Here is a 20,438-nt window from a genome sequence, read left to right on the forward strand (position 1 = left end):
ACAGAGTGTCCATTGGTGCATTCACAAACCCTGAGCTAGACACAGGGTGCTGATTGGTGTGTTTGCAAACCTTGAGCTAGATACAAAGTGCCGATTGGTGTATTTACAATCCTTGAGCTAGACATAAAGGTTCTCCAAGGCCCCACCAGAGCAGCTAGATACAGACTGTCGATTGGTGCATTCACAGACCCTGAGCTAGACACAGGGTGCTGATTGGTGTATTTACAGTCCCTGAGCTAGACATAAAGGTTCTCCACATCTCCACCAGACTCAGGAGCCCAGCTGGCTTCACCCAGTGGATCCCGCACCGGGGCTGTACTCCTCAGCCGTTGGGTCGTCGATGGGACTGGGCGCCTTGGAGCAGGGGGCAGCGTTCGCCGGGGAGGCTTGGCCGCACAGGACCCCCTGGAGGGGGTGGGAGGCTCTGGCATGGCGGGCTGCAGGTCCCGAGCCCTGCCCCACAGGAAGGCAGCCAAGGCCCGGTAAGAAATCGAGCGCAGTGCTGCTGGGTCGGCACTGCTGGGGGACCCAGCACACCCTCCGCAGCCGCTGGACCGGGTGCCAAGCCCCTCGTTGCCTGGGGCCGGCAGGGCCGGCCGGCTGCTCCGAGTAAGGGGCCCACCAAGCCCACACCCACCTGGAACTCCAGCTGGCCCACAAGCGCCGCTCGCAGCCCCGGTTCCCACTCGCGCCTCTCCCTCCACACCTACCTGCAAGCTGAGGGAGCCAGCTCCCGCCTTGGCCAGCCCAGAATGGGGCTCCCACAGTGCAGTGGTGGGCTGAAGGGCTCCTCAAGTGCCACCAAAGTGGGAGCCCAGGCAGAGGAGGCGCCCAGAGCAAGCGAGGGCTGTGAAGACTGCCAGCACACCGTCACCTCTCAATATTACCATGAACTTAGTGGCTTAACTTTATTATCTCACAGTTCTGGGAGAAAGATACCTGAAATGAGTCTTATTGGGCTAAAAATAAAAGCAAGGCTGAGTTCCTTCTGGTGGCTCCATGGGATAATCCATTTCTTTGCTTTTTCCAGCTTCTAGAGGCTGCCGGCTTTCCTGGTCTTGCATCCCTCTTCCTTGTCAAATCCAGCAGGCACAGTTCTCTGACTCCTGCTTCCATTGTCACATCTTCTCTGGCTCTCCTGCTTCCCTCTTTCACTCTAGAAGAATCTTTGTGATTACATTGGATCCATGTGGCTAAACCAAAATAATCTCTCCATTTAAAATTGTTAATTACATCTGCAAAGTCCATTTGCCACAAAAAGTAACATTCACATGTGCTGGGGATTAGGTCGTGGACATGATGGGGGGACAGTATTCTGCTTACTGTAAATACCATAATCATTTGTGAAAATGAACGAAGATGGCAGCAAGAGAAACTCCACAGAGAAGAAGCCTATTATTGGTTTATTAATGAACATGGTGTTGGTTGCCAGAGGAAAACCATAAGCTTCCAAGCACCACTGGAGAAATAACATCAGTTGCTTCCAGTCAATCACTGTTAGATGAATCCAGGCACATGCCCCACCTCAGGCTGACCTGAGAATAGGGTAATTGGGATATATGTCAGAGGCTCAGGAGTCCCTCAAAAAATTTCAAATAGAGAATGTTTTTAAAATGTCTGAACACCTTTTATTGCACATAAAATGCACCTTAAAGTGGACAAGATGGTAACCAAACATTGAAATCTGTGAGTTGAATAAATCCAGTGAAGAGTGTTGGCTTCAGCCAGAAATCAATATAAATCATGAATATAAGTGGATTTTAAATTCCTGGTCAAGGCTGGGCACGGTAGCTCACGCCTGTAATCCCAAGAGTTTAAGAGGGTTTTGAACCCAGGAGTTCAAAACCACACCGAGCAACATATCAAGACTTCATCTCTACAATCAGTCAGTCAATCAATCAATTCCTGGTCAATGTGATATGGGTATTCAACTCTTAAACCCCAACAGAAATGATGACCTAAAAATAGGTGCTGGCAGGGGGCGATGGCTCACGCCTATAATCCCAGCACTTTGGGAGGCCGAGGTGGGTGGATCACCTGAGGTTGGGAGTTCGAGACGAGCCTGGCCAACATGGTGAAACCCGTCTCTACTAAAAATACAAAAAATAGCTGGGCATGGTGGCACACACCTGTAATCCCAGCTACGTGGGAGGCTGAGGCAGGAGAATCGCTTGAACCTGGGATGTGGAGTTTGCAGTGAGCCCAGATGGCACCATTGCACTCCAGCCTGGTGATAGAGCGCGACTCAGTCTCAAAAAAAAAAAAAAAAAAGACTGTTTACTTACAATATAGGGAAGATTAAAAATGAAATTCGGAATCAATAGGCAAGTTCTAGACCTATTGCTCTGCATGCTAATTCACTTAGTGGTTATGCAAGCCAATCAGATAGTAGTGAATTCAGGCAAAAGAAGGAAAACCATCTGGAGAAGCACGTATTTGGGGAAAATAGTGCTAGAATCATTATTATAATGAGAAACAAAAACAAAAACAAAAACAAAAAAAATACAAAAATTAGCTGGGCACAGTGGCATGTGCCTCCCAGCTGCTCGGGAGGCTGAGGCAGGAGAATCGCTTGAACCCAGGAGGCAGAGGTTGCAGTGAGCTGAGATTGCACCACTGCACCCCAGCCTAGGTGGCACAGCAAGACTCCATCTCAAAAACAAAACAAAAAAGTAGTATGGAATGCTATTAAATACAGAAGGCCCTGATCTAATGTGGAGATTGAGCATGCAAGGGTTAATAAGGGATTTTTTTTTTTTTTTTTTTTTTTTTTTTTTTTTTTTTTTGAGAAGGAGTCTCGCTGTTTCACCCAGGCTGGAGTGCAGTGGCGCGATCTCGGCTCACTGCAGGCTCCGCCCCCCGGGGTTCACGCCATTCTCCTGCCTCAGCCTCCCGAGTAGCTGGGACTATAGGCGCCCGCCACCTTGCCCGGCTAATTTTTTTGTATTTTTAGTAGAGACGGGGTTTCACCGTGTTAGCCAGGATGGTCTCAACCTCCTGACGTCGTGATCCGCCCGCCTCGGCCTCCCAAAGTGCTGGGATTACAGGCGTGAGCCACCGCGCCCGGCAATAAGGGATTTCATATACTTCATTCTTTTCTTTTTTTTTTTTTTTTTTGAGACGGAGTCTCACTCTGTCGCCCAGGCTGGAGTGCAGTGGCGTGATCTTGGCTCACTGCAAGCTCCGCCTCCCCAGTTTGCGCCATTCTCCTGCCTCAGCCTCCCGAGTAGCTGGGACTGCAGGCGTCCGCCACCATGCCCGGCTAATTTTTTGTATTTTTAGTAGAGACGGGGTTTCACCGTGTTAGCCAGGATGGTCTCGATCTCCTGACCTCGTGATCTGCCCGCCTCGGCCTCCCAACGTGCTGGGATTACAAGCGTGAGCCACCGCGCCCGGCCTACTTCATTCTTTTCATCTCATTCCCATGGAAAAATAGGCTAGACTGATTAATAGGTCTGTGTTAGAAAATTTCCAAAGAAAAATGCAACCTGTGATCTCCTTGCCTCCCCTACAGCCCCACAAGTGATACACTGAAAAGACAATTCTTCTCTTTTCTTTATAGGTTGGCTCAGAGATGAGAGAGTGCCCTGGAATGTTCCAAATTAAGTTTCACCAAACATTTTGAAAGTATTCAAAATAAACACACAAGTAAAATAGACTAACCTACAAGTCTAAGACTTCTCGTTCCATTTAGAGCTATTAATGGAAAGAATAACTTCGCTGGCCCAGGCAACATAACAGACACATTTTGATAATGAGAAAGTCCTTTTTGGATCAAACCTAAATTTATGGTACTTCACACATAGTTCAGGGTGGTGAGCTGACCACATAGTAGAGTGCCATGGAAAAAGCATTTTGCAGCGTGCAAATATGACCAATAAAAGCAACAAGAAGATGATGCAAATTCCTGTGATAATAAAGACCTTGGCTGGCCCGAAAACTCATGCCTGTAATCCCAGGGCTTTGGGAGGCCAACGTAGGAGGATCTCTTGAGCTCAGGAGTTTGAAATTACAGTGAGCTATGATCATACCACTGCATTTCAGCCTGAGTGATAGAGTAAGTCTCAAAAACAAAAAAAGAAAAATGTAAAAGTAGCATTTAGACGACATTTTTTTCTGCTTTTAGTTATTATCCTGGCCAACACTCCAAACCACAGACGTAGGGCAACATCTAATCAAACTTACGGCAGCTTCCTCCTGCAGGCTTAAGAAGGGATCGCCCCTCAGGCCATGTCAGATACACATGTCTGTACCATTGCCTCTGCTTTTATAGCTCACACGAGACAGGGAAACCTTTAGCTTGTTCATGTAATTTCAAGAGTCAGGCAGAACAAGTGCACTTTAATATTTGAGTAGGTTTTGGGGGGGTTTCACTCATGTCTTGAATATTAAATGGCTGCCCCTTAGAGGGAGTGATTATCCTCTGAAGCCACAAAACCTGAGCCATATGAGAGAGAAGCAAGGGGCCCTTCCTTTCCATATTTGGAAAACCAGGCTTCATTTGTGAGCAGGAGAGAATAATGTGACCAATTTATGGCTGGCTTAGTGTTCTTTTTTTCTTTCTTTCTTTCTTTCTTTTTTTTTTTCCGGTACGGAGTCTCGCTCTGTCGCCCAGGCTGGAGTGCAGTGGTGCAATCTCGGCTTACTGCAAGCTCTACCTCCCGGGGTCATGCCAGTCTCCTGCCTCAGCCTCCCAAGTAGCTGGGACTATATGTAGGCACCCGCCACCACGCCCGACTAATTTTTTGTATTTTTAGTAGAGTTAGGGTTTCACCGTGCTAGCCAGGACGATCTCGATATCCTGACCTCGTGATGTGCCCACCTCGGGCTCCCAAAGTGCTGGGATTACAGGCGTGAGCCACCCCACCTGACCTCTTTTTTTCTTAATGTAGGCATTTAGTGCAATAAATGTCCCTCTTTGAACAGCTTTTACTGCATCTCATAAGTTTTGGTATGTTGTGTTTCCATTTTAATGTCTCAAGATTTTTTTTCTTATTTGATTTCTTCTTTGATCTATTGGTTGTTCAGAAGTGTGCTATTTAACTTCCACATATTTGTGAGTTTTCCAATTTTCCTCCTATTATTGATTTCCAGTTTCATAGTATTGTGGTGACAAAAAAGATATTTTATATAATTTCAATCTTCAGAGCTGGGTGCGGTGGCGTATGCCTGTAATCTCAGCACTTTCAGAGGCCTAAGCGGGCAGATCACTTGAGGTCAGGAGTTGGAGACCAGCCTGGACAACATGGTGAAACCATGTCTCTACTAAAAAATACAAAAATTAGCCAGGCATGGTGGTACATGCCCGTAATCTCAGCTCCTCAGAAGGCTGAGACAGGAGAATCACTTGAACTCAGGAGGCAGAGATTGCAGTGAGCCGAGATTGTGCCACTGCACTCCAGCATGGGCAGCAGAGCAAGACTCCGTCTCAAAAAATAATAATAATAATTTCAATTTTCTTAAATTTGTTAAAACTTTATAAAAGGAAAGTTTTGTTTTGCGGCCCAATATATGATCTATCCTAGGAAAAGTTACATGTGCATTTGAGAAGATGTATATTCTGCTGCTGTTAGATGGAATGTTCTGTGTATGTCTGCTCTATTGGTTATAGTGGTTGTTCAAGTCCACTGTTTTTACTTTTTGTCTAGATTATCTATCCATTGTTAAAAGTGAAGTATTCAAATTTCCTACTATTATTGTATTGTTGTCTATTTCATCCTTCAATTCCATTAATATTTGTTTGATATATTTAGGTGTTCTAATGTAGGGTGCATACATATTTACAATTCTTATATTCTCTTGATGATTTGACCCCTTTCATCCTACAATGATCTTTTTTGTCTCTTGTGACATCTTGACTTAAAGTATATTATTTCTGATGGTATAACCACTCCTGCTCTCTTTTGATTACCATTTGCATGGAGTATCTTTTTCCATCCCTTCACTTTCAGCCTGTGTCTGTCTTTAAATTTTGATTCATTCAGTCATTCTATGTCTTTGTTGTTTGGAGATTAAGTCTATGTTGCCCAGGCTAAAGTGTAGTGGCTATTCTCAGGAACACTTACAGAGTACTACAGCCCCAAACTCCTGGCCTCAAGGGATTCTCCTGCCTCAGCCTTCTAAGCAGCTGACAGCTGAGATTACAGGCACACACCACTATTCCTGGCTCACTCTATGTCTTTTGATTGGAGAAATTAATCAATTTTCACTTAAAGTAATTAGTGATATAGAAGGATTTACCACTACCATCTTGTTTGTTGTTTTCTGTTTGGTAGTTCCTTTGTTTTTGTTTGTTTGTTTGTTTTCTTTTTTTTTGAGACAGAGTCTCGCTCTGTCACCCAGCCTGGAGTGCAGTGGTGCAATCTCGGCTCACTGCAAGCTCCGCCTCCCGGGTTCACGTCATTCTCCTGCCTCAGCCTCTCGGAGTAGCTGGGACTACAGGCGCCCGCCACCACGCCCAGCTAATTTTTTGTATTTTTAGTAGAGACGGAGTTTCACCGTGGTCTCGATCTCCTGATCTCGTGATCCGCCCGCCTCGGCCTCCCAAAATGCTGGGATTACAAGCGTGAGCCACCACGCCCGGCCTTGTTTTTTTCTTTCTTTCGAGATGCAGTCTCGCTCTGTCACCCAGGCTGGAGTGTAGTGGCACGATCTCGGCTCACTGCAAACTCTGCCTCCTAGGTTAAAGTGATTCTCCTGCCTCAGCCTCCTGAGTAGCTGGGATCATAGGCATGTGCCACCATGCCTGGCTAATTTTTGTATTTTTAGTAGAGACGGTGCTTCACTGTATTGGCCAGCCTAGTCTTGAACTCCTGACCTCCAGTCATCTGTCAGCCTCAGCCTCCCAAAGTGCTGGGATTACAGGCGTGAGCCACCACACCTGGCCACCTTTGTTTCTTCTCTTACTACTTCCTTTTGATATCATGATTTTTGTGGTGGCATGCTTTGATTACTTTCTCTTTGTCTTTTGTGTATCTACTACCAGCTTTTGCTTTGTGATTACCATGAGGCTTACATAAAACATCTTACACCTATAACAGTCAAAGCTGATATTTTCAATTGCATATAAAAGTTCTGGCTGGGCGCAGTGCTCATGCCTGTAATCCCAGCACTTTGGGAGGCCAAGGCGGGTGGATCACGAGGTCAGAAGATCAAGACCATCCTGGCTAACATGGTGAAACCCTGTCTCTACTAAAAAAATACAAAAAAAATTAGCCAGGCGTGGTGGTGGGTGCCAGTAGTCCCAGGTACTCAGGAGGCTGAGGCAGGAGAATGGCGTGAACCAGGGAGGCAGAGCTTACAGTGAGCCAAGATCACGCCACTGCACTCCAGCCTGGGAGACAGAGCGAGACTCCGTCTCAAAAAAAAAAAAAAAAAGCTCTACACTTTTACTTCTTCCCTCTCACATTTATTTTATTGATATCACAATGAATATCTTTTACATTGTGTAATCACTAACAAATTTTTATAGTTATATAATTATTAATACTTTTGTCTTAATTTTTATACTAGAATTAAAATTTATTTATTTATTATTTTATTATTATTATACTTTAAGTTTTAGGGTACATGTGCACAATGTGCAGGTTTGTTACATATGTATACGTGTGCCATGTTGGTGTGCTGCACCCATTAACTAGTCATTTAGCATTAGGTATATCTCTTAATGCTATCCCTCCCCCCTCCCCCCACCCCACAACAGTCCCCCGAGTGTGATGTTCCCCTTCCTGTGTCCATGTATTCTCATTGTTCAATTCCCACCTATGAGTGAGAACATGCGGTGTTTGGTTTTTTGTCCTTGCGATAGTTTACTGAGAATGATGATTTCCAGTTTCATCCATGTCCCTACAAAGGACATGAACTCATCATTTTTTATGGCTGCTAGAATTAAAATTTATATGCCACCATTACAGTATGAATATTCTGAATCTGATCATATACTTACCTTTACCCATGCGTTTTATACCTTCACATGTTTTCATGTTGCTAATTAGCATCCTTTCATTTGAACTTGAACAACTCCATTTAGCATTTCTTCTAAAGCAGGTCTAGTGGTGATGAATTCCTTCAGCTTTTGTTTGTCTGGGAAGTCTATCTCTCCTTGATTTCTGACAGCTTTGCCAAGTATAGTATTCTTTCTTGGCACTAAGAATACTTAGTTCTTTCAGCACTTTGAATCCCACTTTCTCCTGGCCTGCAAGATTTCTGCTGAAAAATTTGCTTACAGTTTACAGTGGCTCTCTTGTAAGTGATGAGTCACTTTCCTCATGTTGCTTTCAAGATTTTTTTTTTTTTTTTTTGAGACAGAGTCTCATTCTGTTGCCCAGGCTGGAGTGCAGTGGCACAATCTCAGCTCACTGCAACCTTCGCCTCCTAGGTTCAAGCGATTCTTGTGCCTCAGCCTCCTGAGTAGCTGGGATTACAGGCATGCACCACCACACCCAGCTAATTTTTGTATTTTTAGTAGAGACAGGGTTTCACCATTTTGGCCAGGCTGGTCTTGAACTCGTGGCTTCAAATGATCCACCCACCTCAGCCTCCAAAAGTGCTGGGATTACAGGCATAAACCACTGTGCTCAGCCCAAGATCCTTTATGTTTGACTTTTGACAAATTGATTATGTGTCTCAAGAACCTCATTATGCTCAAGTATTTTCAGTATTATAGGCTTCATGGGGATGGATGTTTGTTTTCCTCTCCAGATTTGGGAATTTTTCTGTCGTTATTTCCTCAAGTTTTCCATCCCTTTCTCTTTCTGTACTCCTTGGATTCCCATAATGCATATATTGGCTGCATTGAGGTGTTCCATAAGTTTCATAAACTTTCCTCACTCATTTTCATTCTTCTTTTCACTGAAAATGTTTGAGGTGATAAATGTTATATGTACTTTGTCACAATTTTTAACAATGTTTGTTCCATCTATATGGTGGAATACAATGCAGTAATAAAAAGAAGAATTTGTAAAGGACTGATAAAAAACAATCTCTATTGTTAAGTGAAAAAGCATGGGTACCAAACAGTGTAAAAATAAAGGAGGAAGAAAAGAACATATATTAATTTGCTTCTATAAAATATCTCAAGAGGGATACCTAAGAAGCAGCAACATTGGTTTCTTCTTAGAAGTAGATAGCCAGGGGGAACAGAAGCAGAAGGCAGACTTCTCTGGAAATTTTTTTGTTCCTTTGGAATTTTTTTTTCCTTTAAGACAGGGTTTCACTCCGTCACCCAGGCTGGACTGCAGTGGACTGCACAATCATAGCTCACTGCAGCCTCGACCTCCTGGGCTCAAGTGATCTTTCCACTGCAGCGTTTTGAGTAACTGGAACTGCAGGTGTGTGCCACACACCCAGCTAATTTTTTTTTTTTTAATTTTGTAGAGACGGGGTCTTGTGTTGTTGCCCAGGATGGAATCTTTGGAATTTTGAATCACAGAAACACATCTTCCAAAACTAAATGAAAATGTAGCCGGGCGCGGTGGCTCACGCTTGTAATCCCAGCACTTTGGGAGGCCGAGGCGGGCGGATCACGAGGTCAGGAGATCGAGACCACGGTGAAACCCCGTCTCTACTAAAAATACAAAAAAATTAGCCGGGCGTAGTGGCGGGCGCCTGTAGTCCCAGCTACTCGGAGAGGCTGAGGCAGGAGAATGGCGTGAACCCGGGAGGCGGAGCTTGCAGTGAGCCGAGAGGGCGCCACTGCACTCCAGCCTGGGCGACAGAGCGAGACTCCGTCTCAAAAAAAAAAAAGAAAATGTAAAACGTGATATCTATATATTACCTACACTTATACGCGGGCATCACAAACTAAAATTCCTCCAGAAGCCCAGTAGGAAACACAAGGGAGTGAAATCAGCAAGTCTGGAACCTTGGCAACTGGAGAAAGAATATTTCCTTACAAGATACAAGGTCAAATGCAGTCTGTGGAATGCATGCACAAAGGATGCCAAGAGAAGTGGAAGAGCTAAATTTGTAAGTGAAAATTTCTGACTCTGACATGTTGAAAAAATACCTTACCATAGGACAGGCGTGATGGCTCACGCCTGTAATCCCAGCACTTTGGGAGGCTGAGGTGGGCAGATCACGAGGTCAGCAGATCGAGACCATCCTGGCTAACATGGTGAAACCCTGTTTCTACTAAAAATACAAAAAATTAGCTGGGCATGGTGGCAGGCACCTGTAGTCCCAGCTACTTGAGAGGCTGAGGCAGGAGAATGGTGTAAACCCAGGAGGCGGAGCTTGCAGTGAGCTGACACTGCACCACTGCACTCCAGCCGGGGTGACAGAGCGAAATTCCATCTCAAAAAAAAAAAAAAAAACCCCCAAAAAACTTATATATATCCAGAAATGTATACATAGGTGAAAAGCTCAATTAGTATTCATGAAGTGAACACAGTGCAACCAACATCCAGATCAAGAAACCAAGCATGAATAGCCAGCCCCTCAAATTTTTCCATTGCTCTCTCCTCCAGTCGCTAGCTCCCCACCTCAACCCCAACCAGGAAGCACTATCCTGACTTCTAACACACTGGATTCGTTTTGCCTGCTTTTGTACATTATATGAATAAAATCACACAGTATACACACTTTTGGATCTGGTATCTTTCTCTCAACATTATGCTAATGAAATTTATCCACATTGTTGTATATAGTTGCATGTGGGTCATTTTCATTGCTGACGGTCTTCCATTTATTCATCTATTTTTCTGTTGACTGGCATTTAGGTTGCTCTCTGTTTGGGCTTACAACAAATTGTTCAGCTATAAATATTCTATTTAATGTCTTCTGGTGAAAATATATAAGCATTTTTGTTGTGTACCTTTCTAGGAGTGGAATGACTGAATCCTGAAAGTGTCTGTTTAGGTTTAAAACATACTGCCAACTGGACATGGTGGCACATGCCTGTAGTCCCAACTACTTGGAAACCTGAGGCAGGAGGATTGCTTGAATCCAGTTCTGGGCTATAGTGTGTTATGCTGATCAGGTCGTTGGCATCATTATGGTGACTTTCCAGGGAGCAAAAGACCGACAAGTTTGCCTATGAAGGGGTGAACCGGCTCAGGTCAGAAAACTCCCATGCTGATGAGTAGTGAAATCACATCTGTGAACAGCACTGCACTTCAGCCTGGGCAACAAAGTGAGACCTTGTTTCTTTAGAAAAAAAAAAAAAAAGATACTGCCAAATAGTTTTTCATTTGAGTTCTGGCTGCTCCATTTGTTTGTGTTGGCAACTTAAAAAAACTAGGCCAAAGAAAACATCTGTGGACCATCAGTTGTCACCTCTGGCCTAGCGCATCTTCGGTTCTTATGGGAGAAAGATCTTTATGAGGTAAGTCCAAAATCAGAGTTCCCTTGCTTAAGACCTTGCAGTATCCCTCAATCTTTGGATAATGATCGAACTTCATGATGGGCTTTCTCTTCTTTTTTTCTGCCTGTTTTCCCTGATCTTTACGTCCATTTTTCATCTCTCCATCCCTGCCACTTTAAAGGTCTTGGTGGGCTGCCACACTCTAGTAAGTCAGCATGCCTTGAAATATGCTGATCCCCGTGCCGATGGCTTCCCCTTTCTTTACTAGGCCAATTGAGTACTTTCTCTCCCCACTAAATTACTAGACCCAGTGCTTGGGATACAAACCTGGATTCTCTCTACCCCAGGGACTTCACGGTGCCTGCCACAGGGCAGGTGCTCAGTACATGCTTGTGCCACAAACTTGGGTACTCTCTGATGTTGAATTTTTTTAAGGTAATCCATGCAGATAGGAAAGTGAAAAAAACATTACACACGAGAAAAGGGAAATTTTACCCTCAGTCTTCCCAGTTTTCCCCAGAGGCAACCGCTGGTACCACTTCCTTGTGTATTCTTCCTGAGATACATATGGAATGTATAAGGATATATATTCAATCAATGCTATGGAGAAAATAAAACAGCCCTCTGGGGGTCCGCGAGTGCTGGAGACGGTCGCGCACGGCTCTCAGGAGCTGCAATCTGAGAGTTGCCCTACTCTGGGCCCAGAAACGACCCTCGTGCACCTGCAGTCCTCCAGGGAAATCTGAAGAAAGTTCCACAGCTTGGATCTCCAGCACTTTGGGAGGCCGAGGCGGGAGGATCGCTTGAGCCCAGGAGTTGGAGACCATGCTGAACAACATAGTGAAACCCCCTCTCTACAAAAAATACAAAAGTTAGCCGGGCAAAATGGTGCACTGTGGTCCCAGCTACTAGGGAGGCTGGGGTGGGAGGATCGCTGGAGCCAAAGGGGTCGAGGCTGCAATGAGCCGTGATCGCACCACTGCACTCCAGCCTGGACGACACAACGAGCCCCTGTCTCAAATAAAAGAAAGGAAGGAAGGAAGGAAATTACACAGAAAGGCCGCCTGCCGTAACCTCGCATCGGAGCCCCAGGTGCGGACCTCCGCGAGTGGAAGCGCAGCCAGTGCCCCGCGCCTGCGCACCGACCCATGCCGAGCCCGCGTCGGCTCTCCTTCCCACGCCCTTCTCCAGCGCCTGCGCACCAAGGTCCGCTTCACGCAGGCCTGCGAAGCTGGAGCCCCTGGATAGCCTTTCTTGCTGACGGAGGCGGGAGAAATTTGCTACTTCCTGTATCCCTTATCCTTCTCCCTTCCCAGTCTAAGATACGAACTATAAATGTTCGAACCCAAATCACCCCGGAGGGGAGGGGCCAGATACCAGTGGCCTGAAGGCGCCCAGGTATCCAGAAGAATTGTGGGTGGGGGACCTGCGGTCACGTGGCGTGCGTCCGCCAATCAGCGCGCAGACCGCACTTTGCAGCTCGGCTTCAAACAAACTACCGTGAGGCCGGAGCGCCACTGGGACCCCGCCCCCTTCGCCTGGGTCTGGGGCCCTGCGAGACGGCGGAAAGGGGTGGGGGCGGCCGGGAGGGGGCGGGGCGCGGGGTCGAGTGACGGCCCGCCTCACCTATTCCGGGCGCGGGCTGAGCCCCGTAGCCAATGGGCAGGGGCGGGGGCGGGGGGCGGCCCGGCCGGCGGGGAGGGGGAGCCCGCGGCCGGGGACGCGGGGGGAGCAGGAGGCGGGCTCCCAATCCGGTTCCATCCGGTTCTCCCACCGCCCCCGCTGTGGGTCTCAGCAGCTCGGGCGGCGGGAGGAGTGGCAGCGGCCAGGCAGCCCAGTTTCGCGAAGGCTCTTGGCGCGCCGCGGCCCGCAGGCACCCGGCACGCGCCTTCCCCGCCGCCAGGATGCCCAAGAGGAAGGTGAGCGGCGGCCGCTGCCCGCACACGCCCCCTGGAGCCGCCGCCGGCCGCCCCGCCGGGCCCCGCGAGGCCCAGGCCCCGCTGCACCCACGGTGGCGACGGGCCCGGGAGGCGCTTGGATACCGGCCGGCGGGCAGGCGGGCGCTCGGCGGCCGCGGGGGCGGGCTTTCTGGAACGTTTGGCGGCCGGGGGAGCTGAGGGGGCGATTCGAACGGGGCGGCGGGAAGCCGTGACGTCACGCGGCCGGGCATTGTTCTCGGGGCCGGGCGGGTGCGCGGGTCCTGGGACTGCGGCCGATCTCTATTCGTGCGTCTCCTTCTCCCCGCAGGTCAGTTCCGCCGAAGGCGCTGCCAAGGAAGAGGTGAGTACGGGGCCTTCTGCGGGGGGTGGTGGGTTTCCCGTGAGCCGCTGGCCTGCCTTCTCTTCTCGCTGACTCTCCTTTTTCTTTCTCCAAGCCCAAGAGGAGATCGGCGCGGTTGTCAGCTGTAAGTAAAGCGAGCCCTGTAACCGTTTGTTTTCCGCGGGTCATCCCGGGTGAGGACGCTCAGTGCTACTTTTGCTTTTCAGAAACCTCCTGCAAAAGTGGAAGCGAAGCCGAAAAAGGCAGCAGCGAAGGTAGGCCTCGAAACGCGCATTGGGATGCAGCGGGGCCTTAGGCTACACTGCTTCTTAATGCGGGACTTTCTATTTTGATTAGCTATTTGAGCTTTCTTTATATTTTAATAATTACGGTAAATCATTTTTCTTCTGGTCGAGGCAAAATGTAATGGATATATTCATCCTGGTTTATAGGACTATATCACACTAATGCTGCTGCAGATGTTAGGAGACTTAGGACGACAAAAAATATTAAATATTAAGTCTACAAAGGAAATTTATTCTTTGCGTTGCGTACATTGTGGCTGGTGCTTGGCTTTTAATTGCGTGCTTGTACTTCCTTTTTTGACAATAAAAGAGCCAAGTTAGGACTGAGGCCAGGAGAAAGGGAACGTGTAAGTTTTTATATATAGTTTCCAAGCCAACTTCGGGAAGCCTTAACCTTTTTACGGAGTGGGGGTGGGGAGGTAAAAAGTTGTGATCTCTGAGAAAATCACCGTCACTACTCTAGAAGTGTTTATCAGCAGTTATACAAAACCGTGATTTTGGCTGCTCCCTAACAAATTCGTGATTGCATGATTCGAATTGCAGGTCTGTAGAATGAAGTTGGCTTTGGGTATACGTGTGTTTGATAACTTTCAGGGTGGAAAAGCAGAACATGTGTAAAACATATATAAACTTTGTGTTTGGATATAGCATTGAAACCACCACCTGTAAAGCTCTACATGTTCTTCACGGGGTGATTAATTTTTATCCAAAACTTAGGTGAGAGTTTGCTATTTGAAGTCTCAAAAAAAAATTTTTGTTAACGCCTTCACCTCTTTCCTAAAAGTGTAGGTAGAAGTTTAGCACTGCACAATCATCAGAAGAGGCAAGATTAATTTCCTTGACATTGAGGAGTTGTTGGATAATTACTAAATTTGTCCTTGTTAAATAAAGGTATAAAACAAAGATGTTTTTTCTTCTTTAAATTTTGTACAGAGCTGAGTGTAAAAATATTAACTATGTTTTCTTTAACAGAAAGTTCTGTTTTTGTGATCGTTTTAAAAATAAAGCTTCACGTAAGGTATGAGAATAGTATTTTTCAACTTGCAATTTCTCATTACCAGAAGACCATGTGGTAATTCTCTGTATACAGTTAGAACAGCACGGAAACTTGAAGGCCTAAAAAATCAGCTGACCTTGTTAAAAATGTTGGTGTGAGCAGTATATTATTACCTATCTTTTTTGATTCTGTGTGTGTGTGGTTTTTTTTTTAACTAATTGGCTGAAATATCTGCCTGTTTCCCTCTTTACATTTTTCTTGTTTCTTTCCTTATCTTTGTCCATCTTGAGATCTACTGTAAAGTGAATTTTTTAATGAAAACAGTTCCAAGTTTTACCCTCAGTGGGTTTGGGACATCAGATCTAATTGAGAGGCCAACAGGTAAGTCTTCAGGTCAGTGTTTGTTGAGGAACGAGCCTATGAGATCAGCTTTCCCAAAAGGAAAAAGGGCAGAAGGGATTTGTTCATTTTTACATCGGTTTCTGTAATACACCTTTGACTTCATGGTTGATCAGACTTTAAAGTCTCAACAGAACGTAAGCACTTGGTGTATCGATTATCATACTACACAGTAGACATGTTTTCAAGGCATATCTTGTCACTGTGTGTGCTTCTGACTTGTGTCTTTCCCTAGAACTAAGTATTTTGAAGATCCAAACATTATACTTCGGGAAACTGGATTTTTTTTTTTTTATCTAGCTTTTCAGCTGATAATGGTTACACGTGGTATTATTTCAAGTCCAAGGTATTATGTATTCTATTTTAACTGTTTCCCAGTTTTGTATTTTTTGTATTGGAATGATTATGAAATTAATGAGAAATCTTTAGAAATCAGATTACAAAAGAGTAGTTCTTAAATACAGAAGTGATTGTGAAACTTTGTGATAGCAATGTGTGTAGTAGCGGTTTTGTCTCAAATATATTTATCATTTGTTACTCAAAGGATGTTGAAGTATTAACAGTCATTATGCTGTCTGTGGAATCCTCCTATTAGTACAGAACTCCCTGCAGTGATTTTTCCGCCCATGTTAGCATTGAAGTTGTGAGCCCTACTTGCTTGTCTTTATGGCCCTTTAACTCAAGTGATTGGTCAGTATCCCTATGGGTCTTTTATACCACCCGCTGGGGGCTAAACTAATTTAGCTCCTGCTGTATATTTACAAGGAATAAATGTTAAGCTTTCTTCTCAGTATTGATGGATGGTATCTAAAAGTATTTTTATGTTTCTTTATAACATGGCTTAAATTTTGAACTTAATGTGTCAAGTTAGTATGGTCATATTAATACCTGTGCTTTTCAGATTCTTCAAACACCTAAATGAAAGTGATAAATTCAAAACTGATCCTTTTAGTTCCTCATTATATGATATCAAGGGATTAACTGTAGCAGGATAGTCAACCTGACCGTACGGCATGGTGCTTTTTTTCAGGTGATTGGTCTTAATGTGAGGGTTAAGGTCTTGTGAGGACAGTATTGTTCAAGTTCACAACAAATTTGGGGATGGGTGGGAATACAGTCAATGAGACTCCTCCGGTATTCGACTTCATTTGTCCTGTCATGTGGAACTATAGAGAATAGTGGATGATGGCGACAGTGGTGAAATGCAGCTCGGGCTTTAGGATTTGTCATATGTCTAATGAGGCTTGACATGCAAGTACTATTAAAATCTCCTTAGCATATGTTGTTTTCCTGATTACTGGGGTGGACCTTAAGTTGTCTCATGTAATAGGTGTATCAACTGATGTGTGATAGACATTAATATGACAGCTATTATGGATACAATCTATACAAAATGAGATCCTTTCATAAGCTTGAAGATTGGGGTTTCATGCTTATGTGTGAGATGGCCCTCTCTCAAACCTTGCTATGAAGTCAGCACCATTGGGCACATTACTTGTCTGCCATGAAGGGGAAAAAGTAAAACAAAATGTAAATAAGGGGTAAAGCTTGTACTTAAAATATATTCTTATTCTGTCATAGGATAAATCTTCAGACAAAAAAGTGCAAACAAAAGGGAAAAGGGGAGCAAAGGGAAAACAGGCCGAAGTGGCTAACCAAGAAACTAAAGAAGATTTACCTGCAGAAAACGGGGAAACGAAAACTGAGGAGGTCAGAATGTGTGTGTGTGTGTGTTTGATTGCTTTTGACTCAACAATAGATACTAAATTGTACGTTCTTTGTAGCAGATAACAGTATTCATTATAATATTGAACAAAGTTTTGTACAGTATCCCAAAGTGAATGGACAAATGGTTTTCTATGATTTATCTTATTGGAAAGTAAATATGTAAATGGCTTATTTAAGAGCAAGAAGTTTTAATATGCTCAATTTCAGATATATTTCTTTTTTTTTTTTTTTTTTTTTTTTTTTTTGAGACAGAGTCTCGCTCTGTCACCCAGGCTGGAGTGCAGTGGCGCGATTTCGGCTCACTGCAAGCTCCGCCTCCCGGGTTCACGCCATTCTCCTGCCTCAGCCTCCCAAGTAGCTGGGACTACAGGCGCCCGCCAACACGCCGGGCTAATTTTTTGTATTTTTAGTAGAGACGGGGTTTCACCGTGTTAGCCAGGATGGTCTCGATCTCCTGACCTCGTGATCCGCCTGCCTCGGCCTCCCAAAGTGCTGGGATTACAGGCTTGAGCCACCGTGCCCGGCCAATTTCAGATATATTTCAATCTTTGTTTTGTTTTTATATTCTGGATGTTGCTTTTAAATACATTTTTGAAAATTTGTTCCCCTTACTTGCATTTTTCCTGGCATTTTTTTCCCACTTTCATTTCTAATGAAAATGTTTTTGTTTGTGTTTTTCTTAAAGGTCTAAATAATAACATAGATCAAGTAAATAAAAAGACTAGTGTCATTAATCTTTATTCTTAGAGACGGTGTCTGTTAGCCAGGCTGAATCTTTGTTTTAAGCTATGAGGAAAAGATGTCTTTTTATTAATGAAGCAGTGGGAGTAGAGAAGGAACAAAGAAGTCTGTAACAGGTTTTGATTGATTTGTTGTGAACACCACTGCACTCCTTTAGCCTGGAAGCTGTTTCTTAAAAGATAACTGAACTGCAAGGTTCAGTAAGCCAGGCCTTTATTTTATGTTTTATTTTATGTTTGTTATGTTAGCTAAGCTGGAAAAGATAAGTAATTTAGTATATTGATTTTTAAATTTTGATATTTAAATTTTGATATCACTTAAGAATTTGGCCGGGTGCGGTGGCTCACGCTTGTAATCCCAGCACTTTGGGAGGCTGAGGCGGGCGGATCACGAGGTCAGGAGATCGAGACCACGGTGAAATCCCGTCTCTACTAAAAAATACAAAAAATTAGCCGGGCGTGGTGGCGGGCACCTGTAGTCCCAGCTACTGGGAGAGGCTGAGGCAGGAGAATGACGTGAACCCGGGGGGCGGAGCTTGCAGTGAGCCGAGATTGCGCCACTGTACTCCAGCCTGGGCGATAGAGCAAGACTCTGTCTCAAAAAGAAAAAAAGATTTGATGTTTATATTTGATATTTATCAAATTCTTAAGTTATAAACTACTTATTCCTAAATTAAGAAATTTATAATCACAGTTTTTTTTTTAACTTGTACTTCTTAATTCCTTTTTTTTTGAGACGGAATTTCACTCTTGTTGCCCAAGCTGGAGTGCAGTGGTGGGATCTTGGCTCACTGCATCCTCCGCCTCCCGGGTTCAAGAGATTATCCTGCCTCAGCCTCCCGAGTAGCTGGGATTACAGGCGTGCACCCCCGCGCCCAACTAATTTTTTGTATTTTTAGTAGAAACGGGGTTTCGCTGTGTTAGCCAGGCTGGTTTCAAACTCCTGACCTCAGGTGATCCGCCCGCCTCAGCCTCTCAAAGTGCTGGTATTACAGGTATGAGCCACCGCTCCTGGCCTGTACTACTTAATTCTAACCATACATCAAATATTGTGTGATAATAAGATCACATTGCTAATCTAGTTCTGATTTTAAAGGAAGAACTTGACCTTCTAGTACATGTTATCAAATTACAGTTGGTTCTCCCTTGTTTATAGCTGTGTTCTATTAATATAAGGCTGCCGCAAGTATGAAACTGTTTTACATAGGGGAAATACAGGATTGGGTTCCTACAAACCTCTGATCACAACATTTTCATCAACTGAAAATACGTGACTTTGTTACATGTGTATTTGTGTTTAGATATGCCTTAATGTATGTTAAATTCACATCAAACTCAATACCAGTAGCACTGTAATTCGTGCCTGAACAAACCTCTCCAACACATACGTTCTCTGTGTGGCACATCACAGCCTTCTTGAATTTAGCAACATTAGCACTTGAACAAATGCGTGGGGGCCATTTTAAACAGGAAAATCATCAGTAAAAAGCACAAAGATGTAAAATATGTGGCACTAAGTAGACCGGAAAAACAGTTGTTTACGGCATTAGAGCTGAAACAAGAAGACAGAGTGACCTCAGCTTGGAATGTACATGTGGTGCAACTCACATTTTCTTTCTGCTCTGTATATGCATGCACATGACCATGGAAGTGCTGCAAGTATTGATTTGGGCTGAGGGGGTGGTTAACAAAAGTTTTTTAACAAGAGTAGGTTACTTTACAAATGACAAAGGTTATTGACTTTTAAAGACCTGGTAGTTGCATATAAAATGACAACGTGTTAAATGCTGAAGATCTCAATTTCCTTTCTTTTGCAGAGTCCAGCCTCTGATGAAGCAGGAGAGAAAGAAGCCAAGTCTGATTAATACCATATACCATGTCTTATCAGTGGTCCCTGTCTCCCTTCTTGTACAATCCAGAGGAATATTTTTATCAACTATTTTGTAAATGCAAGTTTTTTAGTAGCTCTAGAAACATTTTTAAGAAGGAGGGAATCCCACCTCATCCCATTTTTTAAGTGTAAATGCTTTTTTTTAAGAGGTGAAATCATTTGCTGGTTGTTTATTTTTTGGTACAACCAGAAAATAGTGTGGGATATTGAATTATGGGAGGCTCTGGCTGTCTTGGATGTCAGCTTAACATTCCATAGATGGGGGGTTAGTTTTTATATCCTATAATACAAAGCATATTAAATGGCAATATGGAGTCAGTCCTGCATTTAATGTCTTGAACATTTTTAAATTACTTCTATTCCCATGTTGTTTTTTAGTAGAATTGTTTCCTAAAGAAAACCACTCTTTGATCATGGCTCTCCCTGTCAGAATTGTGTGCACTCTGTAACATCTTTGGTTGTGGTAGTCCTGTTTTCCTAATAACTTTGTTACTGTGCTGTGAAAGATTACAAATTTGAATATGTAGTGTACGTGCTATTGAGTTGTGAACTGGTGGGCCGTATGTAACAGCTGACCAATGTGAAGATACTGGTACTTGATAGCCTCTTAAGGAAAATTTGCTTCCAAATTTTAAGCTGGAAAGTCACTGGAATAACTTTAAAAAAGAATTACAATACATGGCTTTTTAGAATTTCGTTATGTATGTTAAGATTTGTGTACAAATTGAAATGTCTGTACTGATCCTCAACCAATAAAATCTCAATTATGAAAATATTTTGAAGCACATGGATTAAATTCTGGTTTAAATTTTATTTA

The 20,438-nt window shown here is 44.2% G+C and overlaps 1 protein-coding gene, 1 long non-coding RNA gene and 1 other non-coding gene across 10 annotated transcripts; 2 read left to right on the top strand and 1 right to left on the bottom strand.

The window, feature by feature from the left end:
• Positions 1 to 1,454: 1,454 nt before the first annotated feature.
• LOC134736829 (uncharacterized) lies at positions 1,455 to 12,992 on the bottom strand. The gene is made up of 3 exons (XR_010121188.1): positions 12,929 to 12,992; positions 11,630 to 11,716; positions 1,455 to 1,580 (listed from the first exon to the last, which is right to left on the bottom strand). It is a non-coding gene; the product is annotated as an uncharacterized lncRNA (long non-coding RNA).
• HMGN1 (high mobility group nucleosome binding domain 1) lies at positions 12,623 to 20,396 on the top strand. 8 transcript variants are annotated; one of them, XM_063640594.1, is made up of 7 exons: positions 12,623 to 13,221; positions 13,550 to 13,582; positions 13,677 to 13,706; positions 13,789 to 13,836; positions 14,839 to 14,884; positions 16,844 to 16,972; positions 19,548 to 20,396. In XM_063640594.1, exons 1-7 carry the CDS (start codon positions 12,638 to 12,640, stop codon positions 19,593 to 19,595), a joined length of 918 nt encoding a protein of 305 aa, XP_063496664.1. In that variant the 5' UTR covers positions 12,623 to 12,637; the 3' UTR covers positions 19,596 to 20,396. The 8 variants fall into 8 exon arrangements, 3 of the variants coding, with proteins under 3 accessions (XP_063496664.1, XP_055135697.1, XP_063496665.1); XR_010121185.1 differs by lacking the exon at positions 19,548 to 20,396 and adding an exon at positions 14,651 to 14,757 and having other exon boundaries at positions 12,946 to 13,221; positions 16,844 to 16,876; XR_010121184.1 differs by lacking the exon at positions 19,548 to 20,396 and adding an exon at positions 14,656 to 14,757 and having other exon boundaries at positions 12,946 to 13,221; positions 16,844 to 16,876.
• Positions 16,661 to 16,767, top strand: LOC129483814 (small nucleolar RNA U13). Its single transcript, XR_008658303.1, has one exon. It is a non-coding gene; the product is annotated as a small nucleolar RNA U13 (small nucleolar RNA).
• Positions 20,397 to 20,438: the final 42 nt, after the last annotated feature.

Source organism: Symphalangus syndactylus, chromosome 5 (assembly GCF_028878055.3).
Source record: "Symphalangus syndactylus isolate Jambi chromosome 5, NHGRI_mSymSyn1-v2.1_pri, whole genome shotgun sequence".
Taxonomy (NCBI): domain Eukaryota; kingdom Metazoa; phylum Chordata; class Mammalia; order Primates; family Hylobatidae; genus Symphalangus; species Symphalangus syndactylus.

Coding starts and splice junctions, on each gene's coding strand:
- HMGN1 (XM_063640594.1), top strand. CDS start 12,638: ATGTTCGAACCCAAATCACCCCGGAGGGGAGGGGCCAGATACCAGTGG. Junction 13,222..13,549: donor CCAGGATGCCCAAGAGGAAG/GTGAGCGGCGGC, acceptor TTCTCCCCGCAG/GTCAGTTCCGCCGAAGGCGC. Junction 13,837..14,838: donor CGAAAAAGGCAGCAGCGAAG/GTAGGCCTCGAA, acceptor TTTCTTTAACAG/AAAGTTCTGTTTTTGTGATC.